Source organism: Musa acuminata, unplaced genomic scaffold (genome assembly GCF_036884655.1).
Source record: "Musa acuminata AAA Group cultivar baxijiao unplaced genomic scaffold, Cavendish_Baxijiao_AAA HiC_scaffold_1138, whole genome shotgun sequence".
NCBI lineage: Eukaryota > Viridiplantae > Streptophyta > Magnoliopsida > Zingiberales > Musaceae > Musa > Musa acuminata.
Genome location: NW_027021350.1, coordinates 314,452 through 325,744, shown reverse-complemented (window position 1 = coordinate 325,744; position 11,293 = coordinate 314,452). Strand labels below are relative to the sequence as shown.

Genomic DNA, 11,293 nt, shown 5'->3' with positions numbered 1-11,293 from the left:
ATAAGTTTCTTAACCTGGAGAAGATAATTAAAGAAAGACATTCTTTTTTATCATCCATTAAGTTATGAATCAAATCTAATATAATTAAATTGATTTTTTAATTTTTATCATTATAGTGGGACTAATCTTATGTTATTTTTTATATATTTTGGATCGTAACCTCACAATTGATTATGATTGTTCCCCTTTTAGCTCTTTTAAGATCTCTCAATAATACCTTTACATTCTACATGTTTTACATTAGGCGTTCTCGTATGGTGGGATTAAGCTATACCATGTCCGATATCCCTTTACTCGTAGAAGAAGATTTGGGATGATGGGATCCATGAAATTCCCTTATAAACGGAAAAATCACGACATCCCCCCTATGTTAGCATATATGGATTGCATCAATTTTAGTCCCCTTCCTGATTGGAACAAAGATACGGTGATAAATATCACCTTATATTCCATTCCTCAATATTCCCCTCAAGTCCAAACCCAATTCTATACTGGATTTTACCGCCAAGACGCCATCGAAGTTGGATTCGATGACTTCGACGTTCCAGCAAACCCCTTTACCTGACTCCGCGACGGCGGTGCCGTTTGCTGATTGGCTGCTGCCGTCACGGCGGCTGGCTCGCATCCACTGTGTTGGAGCCACATGGTTTTAGAATACATTACCCTTGGCGGCTACAAGTACGGTCGTCGTGACTCGTGATCGCTCACGAGACCATTCGTAGGTGGTGATGGCGGAAATGTGCAGAGTGGAGAAGCGTGGGCGGGTGTACCTCCTCACCCTCGCCGGCACCGACGAGCACCGCCTCAACCCCGCCCTCCTCGACGCCATCCGCTCCGCCCTCGCCGGCGTCCGCTCAGACGCCGCGGCGTCGGGCGGATCCGCCGCCCTCGTCGTCGCCGCCGAGGGCAAGTTCTTCTCCAACGGCTTCGACCTCGCCTGGGCCAGGGTCTCCCCCTCCGACCGCGCCCCGCTGATGGTCCCCGCCCTGCAACGCACCATCGCCGACCTCCTCTCCCTCCCCATGCCCACCATCGCCGCCGTCACCGGCCACGCCGCCGCCGCCGGGTGCTTCCTCGTGCTGAGCCACGACTATGTGGTCATGCGGGCCGACCGGGGGTTCCTCTACATGAGCGAGATCGACATCGGGTTGCCGATCACGGAGAACATCATGGCCGTGATGAGGGCCAAGATCGCCGACCCGAGGACGCGCCGGGACTTGCTGCTGCGGGGGAAGAGGATGACGGCGGCGGAAGCGGCGGCGAGGGGGATCGTCTATCGGGCGGTGGAAGGGGCTGCGGAGACGGTGGAGGCGGCGGTGGCGATGGGGGAGGAACTGGCGGCCAGGAATTGGGACGGCGAGGTGTACGCCTCGATAAGGAAGGGGGTGTTTCGTGAGGCATGCAGAGGGATCGGGGTAGCGGTGGAGGAAGAGGATGCGGAGATGAAGAAGGCAGCCTCCAAGCTCTGAATCCGTTGACCGGGTAAGAGACTGTGTTATAAGCATGGAATAATGAATGATTGAGCTGTTGATCTGATATGGTCAAATGCTACTGTGATGACCGGGAAGGAACCTATTTACGTTAATCTCTGCGCCGTTTGCTGCATAATATTTGCCTTTTCGGAGTGGTGTCGCTGAATTCAACGTGTTGAATCTGAACGATGAAATCAATTGATAATTATATTTATATTTTAATCTATGTTTTGAGTCACACAGGATGCTTCGATTAGAATGAGACAATTAGAACAAGAAAAATCATGTTGGGCCGGAGGAACATGTCAGAAGATTGGACATCGGGCCGGTAGATCGGTCGACATATCGACAAAAGGCTTCGGGCCGTGGATTCAGGCATTGGGCCAAGAAGAGCGGATATTGCACCAAGGATATCGGAGTTGCGGAGTCAATTGGCCAATTGGGCAATAGGTCGTAGGAGAGGACGATGCACCGAAGAATTGGACGAAGCGTTGAGAGACCAATGACATGCCGGACAACTTGATTAATGCTTAGTATTAATTGTCTAGATCGAAGTTTGTTTTACATGTGCAGAATTAACTACGATAGCAAGGCATGAAGCAAAATGAAGTTCCGGAGTCAAGGACGTGATCACATTGGGAGTTCGAGAGTTCGTCGGAAGTTCGGACGTTCATCTGAAGTTCTGGAGGAACCAGCCGAGAAGTCTCGGAGCTTGCCAGAGAAGCTCGTCAGAACTTGCCAAGAAGATCGTTGTGAAGTCCAAGAGCTTGCTGGGAGTTCGTCGGAACATTGCCGAGAGATTGTCGGAAGTTCGCTGGAAGAATAGACTTATGGACTTTGTTTAGCTTAGAATATGTCTTAGGAATCGTAATTAGCACGTAATTGGGCTTGGATTGGGCCAACCCAATTACGAGCCAGCTAGGCCCATGTAAGAACTGTGTTGGGCCTAATAAGAAGCCCAAACAGTGCCCTAAGAAATCTCGTCGTCGTGGCATAGTCTTCGAGACTGTGTCAGGTGATGGTACCGCCAGTCTAGGTAGTGGTACTGCCCAGCACTACCCTCCAGGCGGTGGTATCGCCAGACCTGGGTGGTGGTATCGCCCAGGGTAGTGTCAGCCAAACTGACACTGGTCGGTGGTACCACCCAGCGTGGTGATACTGCCCGTGCCCGGGGAACCCGGGATGAGATGTTTTTAGGCTCCAAGTTTGAATCAACTTGAAGCCTATAAATACCCCTCTCATCTCTGGTTAAAGCACATAAGCACAGAGAGTTTAAAAGCAAATAAACACGGTAGAAATCTCTTGTGAGAATCCTCCTCAAGTTTTAAGTGTTAGAATTCTGTAAGAGGAGTGTAAGTGCTTATAAGGGTTGTCTCCTAAACCCAATAAAAGGAGAAGAGGGGTGTAAGAAGAAGTTGATCTTCGCCTATTGAAGGAAGACCACTAGTGGACATCGGTGACCTCATCGAAGGAGGAAGCCAAAAGTGGATGTAGATCAAGATTGACTGAACCACTCTAAATCTCGATTTGCATTTACATTCTGCTCTTTATATTAACTACAAACTGCCTTCGTTATTTTACATCAACTATATTTTCGTTTCAATCTTAAGTTAAAGTTCTTTCCGAAACGGTTTTCATTGAAAATAGATTTCTTCATACGAAAGTCATTTTTGAACCGATGAAAGTTTTTCGTTGTACTAATTCATCCCCCCTCCCCCCCCCCCCCTCTTAGTGCTCTTGATTATAACAATTGGTATCAAAGCCACAGTTTTCTAATTTGGTTTAACACCCAAATAGAAATGGCTCATTTCGGCTTTCAAGAGGATCAATCTCTCATTTGTCCTCCCTTCTTCAATGGAACATACTACACTTATTGGAAAACTCGAATGAGAGTTTTCTTGCTTTCATTGAATCTTGATTTATGGCACATAGTCAAAAACGGATTTGAAATGTCTTCACTTCCAATGAACCATTGGAATGATTTGGAGAAGAAGAATAAAAATTGGGATGAATCGAGTTCCTCCGAAGATGTGAAGAAAATAAAAAAAGGCGAGGTGGCAAACTACGCCTTAACGACATTCAACGATGAGGTAATCGAAACCCCCTTAATTTATTTTAAAATTACTTGATGTTTTCCATAATGCATTTTTATTTAGTTTAAGAAAGTTAAATATTCTTGAAAATTACATGTTTAATAAAAAAATGTAAAAATCATGATCATGCTAGTAATTTCGAAAATGATAATAAAAATTACATGCTTAATAAAAAATTGATTTTGATTAAAAATGCCTTATGAAATCATGCTATGTGGTTAAGAAGTAATAATGTGTATCATGTTATTTTCCATTGTTATTTCTCGATTTTGATTAAATGAAATCATGTTTGATTTGAAGTAATGCATAATGATGGAATTAAAATATTAAATGTTTTGATACTATGATTGACGATTTTATGCATGAGATTTTAAAGTTATATATGATGATTTTTGTGATTTATTGGTATTGATGGTTTTTATGATGAAATTCATTTTTTGATCCTAAACATTGATGCATATTTTTATTTGGCATAAAAGAAAAGGACATGCATGTATAAAATAAATCATGTGAATTAAAATAACTAAAAAGTGGAAAGGTTTCTCCTTGAAAAATTTATTTTTTTGACTTTATCAATTTTTCCAAAAAGGAGATTAATGAATCTATTTATATCATCTTTATGAATCTCTTGAACCATGAAATTGATTTTGATGGTTTGAATTTAATGGGTTTTATCGAAATCACGATCTTGATTTCTCAAGATTTATTACATGAAATCTTTTATATGAATCAAGATTTTTCATGATCTCCTAAGAATTCTTTACATTATTTATTTAAAAGGAGATGTGTCAAAATGAATCATGTCTTTTAGTTTTCATATGATCTCATCTTTCATGACATGATTTTCTGTCTTTGTATATATCCTTGTATTCATCACCCAATTAATTTTCTGTCTTTGTATAACTCCTTGTATTCATCACCTAATTAATTCATCGCTCCTTGTATTCATCAGCCAAACCTATAAGTCTGGTATCAAAGAGTGGAGCACTCATACAGGACATCCTTAGTGTCTCAAGTCTAAGGACCAGATATACCACTAGGACTACGGAATCGCTGTCTGACAATAAGGCATCATCAACCATCCAACATTCCGTAAGCGGATCAATCAGTGAACTCATTCTCCAATGAGCACCTATACTGTATCCCGAGTGTCCCTACACGAGCAGCTATGAGACCAGCTGCATCCATCATATGGACGGGTATACAGCACACCAGTCTATCCGGTTATCACGATATCCCACTCGAGTAATCTATGACCGGGATTTTTAGGATCTGTGTTTAAAGGTGAATTGATCTCATTATCGTGATCTCATCACGATTCGATTCCCATTACACAAATCCAAGGACATCACAATATATATATGCATATATATAATAGTTATAAAGTGATATATGCCAAAATATAATAAGCAAAAAGATTCTGTATCAAGTCACATGTGCCATCACTCACGTGATTGGCTTGCTGGGCACCTATGACTAGTAATCTCCCACTTGACCTAAAGTCAATCACCTATGTGTCTGATCCCCATCAGACCCCTGTGATGCTCAAAGATAATCTGAGAAAATGGCTTTGTTAGTGGATCTACAATGTTATCTTCGGATGAAACTCTTTCCACTACTACATCTCCTCGGGTTACGATCTCTCTTATAAGCTGGAACCTCCTCAGAATATACTTAGATTTCTGATGAGACCTTGGTTCCTATGCTTAAGTAATCGCCCCGTTGTTGTCGCAATATAAGGAGATCGGCACCTCGCTACCCGGCACGACTCCTAAATCTATGATGAACTTCTTCACCTAGACTCCCTCCATTGCTGATCTGATGCAGAAATGTACTTCGGTTCTGTGATCGAGTCAACAGTAGTATCTTGCTTGGAACTCTTCCAGCACACTGCTCCTCCATTCAAGGTGTACACATACCCTGAATTCGACTTGCTATCATTGACATCAGACTGAAAACTTGAGTCCGTGTAGCCTTCAACCTTAAGGCTATTACCTCCATATACTAGTAAAATATCCTTAGTCCATCTCAAGTACTTAAGGATACACTTTACTGCTTTCCAATGCTCCAAGCCTGGATCCGCCTGATACCTGCTCGTGACACTCAGAGCATGCACTATATCAGGCCTAATACATAGCATGGCATACATGATAGACCATATTGTTGAGGCATAAGGTATCATATCCATGTTCACCCTTTCTTCTGGAGTATTTGGGGACATACTCGTAGAAAACGATATCCCATGTCTCATCGGTATGAGACCTCTCTTAGAATTTTTCATTCCAAACCTTTTGACAATGGTTTCTATATACCTAGACTGGGACAAGCCAAGCATCCTCTTGGATCTATCTCTATAGATTCTAATCCCCAAGATATAAGATGCTTCCCCTAAGTCCTTCATGGAGAAGTGTCTAGATAACTAAGTTTTTACTATGGATAGCATTCCTACGTCATTCCCAATGATCAAGATGTCATCCGCATATTGCTAGTCATAGGTGCCCAGCAAACCAATCACGTGAGTGATGGCACGTGTGACTTGATACAGAATCTTTTTGCTTATTATATTTTGACGTATATCACTTTATAACTATTGCATATATGTATATATATATTGTGATGTCCTTGGATTTGTGCAATGGGAATCGGATCGTGATGAGATCACGATAATGAGATCGATTCACCTTTAAACACATATCCTAAATAATCCCGGTCATAGGTTACTCGAGAGAGACATCGTGATAACCGAACAGACTGGTGTGCTGTATACCCGTCTATATAATGGATGCAACTGGTCTTATAGCTGCTCATGTAGGGACACTAGGGATACAGTACATGTGCTCATTGGAGAATGAGTTCACTGATTGATATGTTTACGGAATGCTGGATGGTTGATGATGCCTTATTGTTAGACAGTGATTCCGTAGTCCTAGTGGTATATCTAGTCCTTAGACTTGAGACACCAAGGATGTCCTGTATGAGTGCTCCACTCTTTGATACCAGATTTATAGGTTTGGCTATCCCAGATCTAGTACAGCTGGTCATTGGGAATGGTAGTCGACCTTACAAGGGCTATTGAGTGTCGATAGAGGATCATCCACTCTCGGCGACTTGAGAGGAATATCCCATATGTTCTTGCTCAGACAAATCCCTGGCCAGGGTCATTCGGGTTGAGAGAGAAAGAGTTCTCCGGGAGAATCCGATTAGAGCAAGATTCGAGTAGAAACCGTATGGGTCTAACAGCACCATGCATGATATACGGTCTCTGAGATATTAGATGGATGAGGGATTATAGGTACACGGTAACTGAGGACAGACAGGTCCAATGAATTGGATTCCCCTGTATCGTTTGGGGACTACAGCGTAGTGGCTTAGTACGTCCGTAGTCGATGAGTCAAATGAATTATTACAGAGATAATAATTCATTGAGTTAGAAGGAGTTCTGACAAGTATGACTCACGACCAGCTCGATATTGGGCCTAGAGGGTCACACACATATGGTAGGCATTGCGATGAGTAGAGGTTCGGATATGAGATATCCGACAGAGCCCTTGTCTTATTGGATGCAGATCTAATACCCACTAGGGGAGGACCCATTAGGGTTTGATAGGGGATCTCTATAAATAGGAGGGATTCAGAGCCTCATAGGCTAGAGCCTTTGATTGCCTCTCCTATTCTCCTTCCCCTCTCCACCTCAGAGCAGGCCTGGAGTTTTGAGGAGCGTCGTCGCAGCCCTGTTGTGTGGATCACCGCTAGAGAGGAGGACGCTTAACCTCCTTCACCCTCTCCTAAAGATCTGTAAGGAAATAGGGATATACGATCTCCCTAGGTAACATAATCTACTTTATACACAGTTTTAAGTTTCGCGGATTTTGTGCACCAATCTTCGCACGACGACGAACATCTCTTTGGGAATTGGGGATTTTGTTTTCTTGTTCTTTCGCTACGCATATGATGTCGCCCCCAAGATTTCCAAACAGTGGTATCAGAGCCACGTTATTCGTGTGAATGATTGGTTTTGAACTGCATTTGTTGTGTTTAGGAAGAATTTTGACGTCAAAATCGTTGACGCAAAAACAAGGAAGGGCAGCAACAGTTGCTGCCCTCGATCTGCGTGCATGCAACGCAGCCGAAGGCAGGCAGCATAGGGGCTGCGTCTGCAGCAGCCGGCCGGCGGCCTGCTTGCAGCAGGCTTGCATCTGGCGGGGCTGGCAGCCCGCGGGCAGAGGCGCCTGCGACTGCTTCTCTCGCGGGGTGAGGCGCCGTAGGGCAGCGGCGCCTATCGCCGCTGCTCCCTCGAGGATTTCTCAAGGTATGGATATGTGTACTTAATGAAGTACAAGTCCGAGGCTTTTAAGAAATTTAAAGAGTATAAGAATGAGGTGGAGAACTAGACTGGAAAGAGTATCAAAACTCTTCGATCAGATCGATGAGGTGAGTACTTAAGTATAGAGTTTACTCAGTTCCTCAAGGACCATGGGATATTATCCCAATGGACACCTCCTTATACACCTCAGCTCAATGGTGTCTCTGAAAGGAGAAATTATACGTTATTAAACATGGTACGGTCCATGATGAGTTTCGCTGATCTATCCATCTTATTCTAGGGATATGCCCTAGAGACCGCAACTTACCTTCTGAATAGAGTTCCAACTAAGTCGGTAGTGTCTACATCATATGAGATATGGAAAGAGAAGAAGCCTGATCTTAAGGTTGTTAAGATTTGGGGCTGCCCTGCCCACGTTAAAAGACACAACCCCGATAAGTTAGAATCAAGGATAGAGTGATGCAAATTTATGGGATACCCCAAGGAAACTTGTGGGTATTATTTCTATCATCTCGAGGACCAAAAGATCTTTGTAGCTAAGAGAGCAGTGTTCCTTGAGAAGGAACATATTCTTGGCGGAGATAGTGGGAGAATGATAGAGTTAAGCGAGGTTGGAGAACCAAGCTCAAGCACCACTCTACAGCCCGAGTATGTTCAGGTACCTAATACACAAGTTTCAACTTTACGCAGGTCTGATAGAGTATCCCATCCTCCTAAGAGATATGTGAGACATATTAGAGGAGAGGATGTTGAGGATATTGATCCTCAGACCTACGAGGAGGCTATTATGAGTATAGACTCCGGGAAGTGGCAAGAAGCCATGAATTCTGAGATGGATTCTATGTACTCCAATAAGGTTTGGAACCTAGTTGATGCGCCCGAAGGTATTGTACCCATCAATGGATCTTTAAGAAAAAGATCGGAGTAGATGGAAAGATAGAGACCTATAAAGCAAGGCTAGTGGCTAAGGGGTATCGTCAAAGGCAAGGTGTTGACTACGACGAAACCTTCTTACTCGTAGCAATGGTAAAATCCATCAGAATTCTATTGGCTATTGCAACACACTATGATTATGAGATATGACAGATGGATGTGAAAACCGCATTCCTCAATGGGAACCTCGAGGAGGAGGTGTATATGATGCAACCTGAGGGATTCATGTCCAAGAACTGCCCAAATAAGGTGTGTAGGTTGCTTAGATCCATTTATGGACTAAAGCAAGCTTCCTGAAGTTGGAACATAAGATCTGATGAGGCAATCAGATCTTATGACTTCGTTAAGAATGAAGATGAGCCTTGTGTGTACAGGAAGGTAAGTGGGAGTGCTATCAGCTTTTGGTGTTATATGTGGATGACATCCTAATCATTAGGAATGATGTAGGAATGCTATCCATAGTAAAGGCTTGGTTATCTAGACACTTCTCCATGAAGAACTTAGGGGAAGCATCCTATATCTTGAGGATTAGAATCTATAGAGATAGATCCAAGAGGATGCTTGGCTTGTCCCAGTCCAAGTACATAGAAACCATTGTCAAAAGGTTTGGCATGGAAAATTCCAAGAGAGGTCTCATACTGATGAGACATGGGATATCGCTTTCTATGAGTATGTCCCCAAAGACTCTAGAAGAAAGGGCGAACATGGATATGATACCTTATGCCTCAATAATAGGGTCTATCATGTATGCCATGCTATGTACTAGGCTTGATATAGCACATGCTCTGAGTGTCACGAGCAGGTATCAGGCGGATCCGGGCTTGGAGCATTGGAAAGTAGTAAAGTGTATCCTTAAGTACTTGAGAAGGACTAAGGATATTTTACTAGTATATGGAGGTAATAGCCTTAAGGTAAGGCTACATGGACTCAAGTTTTCAGTCTGATGTCGATGATAGCAAGTCGAATTCAGGGTATGTTTACACCTTGAATGGAGGAGCAGTGTGCTGGAAGAGTTCTAAGCAAGATACCACTGCTGACTCGACCACAGAGGCGGAGTACATTGCTGCATCAGATGCAGCAAAGGAGGGAGTCTGGTTGAAAAAGTTCATCACAGATTTGGGAGTCGTGCTGGATAGCGAGAAGCCGACTTCCTTATATTGCGACAACTATGGGGCGATTACTCAAATAAGGGAACCCAGGTCTCATCAGAAGTGTTTTGAGGAGGTTCCAACTTATCAGAGAGATCGTAACCCGAGGAGATGTAGCAGTGGAAAGAGTTACATCCGAAGATAACATTGCAGATCCACTAACAAAGCCGTTGTCTCAGATTGTCTTTGAGCGTCACAAGGGTTTGATGGGGATCAGACACATAGGTGATTGGCTTTAGGTCAAGTGGGAGATTGCTAGTCATAGGTGCCTAGCAAGCCAATCACGTGAGTGATGGCACGTGTGACTTGATACAGAATCTTTTTGCTTATTATATTTTGGCGTATATCACTTTATAACTATTGCATATATGCATATATATATATTGTGATGTCCTTGGATTTGTGCAATGGGAATCGGATCGTGATGAGATCACGATAATGAGATCGATTCACCTTTAAACACATATCCTAAATAATCTCAATCATAGGTTACTCGAGAGGGACATTGTGATAACCGGACATACTGGTTGTTGTATACCCGTCCATATGATAGATACAGCTGGTCTCATAGTTGCTCGTGTAGGGACACTATGGATACAGTACAGGTGCTCATTGGAGAATGAGTTCACTGATTGATCCGTTTACGGAATGCTGGATGGTTGATGATGCCTTATTGTCAGACATCGATTCCATAGTCCTAGTAGTATATCTGGTCCTTAGACTTGAGACACCAAGGATGTCCTATATGAGTGCTCCACTCTTTGATACCAGACTTATAGGTTTGGCTGTCCCATATCTAGTACAGTTGGTCATTGGAAGTGGTAGTCGACCTTACGAGGGCTATTGAGTGTCGATGGAGGATCATCCACTCTCGACGTCTTGAGAGGAATATCTCATATGTTCTTGCTCAGACAAATCCCTGGCCAGGGTCATTCGGGTTGAGAGAGAAAGAATTCTCCGGGAAAATCTGATTAGAGCAAGACTCGAGTAGAAACCGTATGGGTCTGACAGCACCATGCTCGATATATAGTCTCTGGGATATTAGATGGATGAGGGACTATAGGTACACGGTAACTGAGGATAGACAGGTCCAATGGATTGGATTCCCCTGTATCGTTTGGGGACTACGGCGTAGTGGCATAGTACGTCCGTAGTCGATGAGTCAAGTGAATTATTACATAGATAATAATTCACTGAGTTAGAAGGAGTTCTAACAGGTATGACTCACGGCCAGCTCGATATTGGGCCTAGAGGGTTACATACATATGGTAGGCATTGCGATGAGTAGAGGTTCGGATATGAGATATCCGACGGAGCCCTTGT

The 11,293-nt window shown here is 43.4% G+C and overlaps 1 protein-coding gene across 1 annotated transcript; it reads left to right on the top strand.

The window, feature by feature from the left end:
• Positions 1–626: 626 nt before the first annotated feature.
• LOC103999673 (enoyl-CoA delta isomerase 1, peroxisomal) lies at positions 627–1,698 on the top strand. The gene has a single exon (XM_009421485.3). The coding sequence runs from the start codon at positions 729–731 to the stop codon at positions 1,467–1,469; it is 741 nt and encodes a 246-aa protein (XP_009419760.2). The 5' UTR covers positions 627–728; the 3' UTR covers positions 1,470–1,698.
• The last annotated feature ends 9,595 nt before the right edge of the window (positions 1,699–11,293 follow it).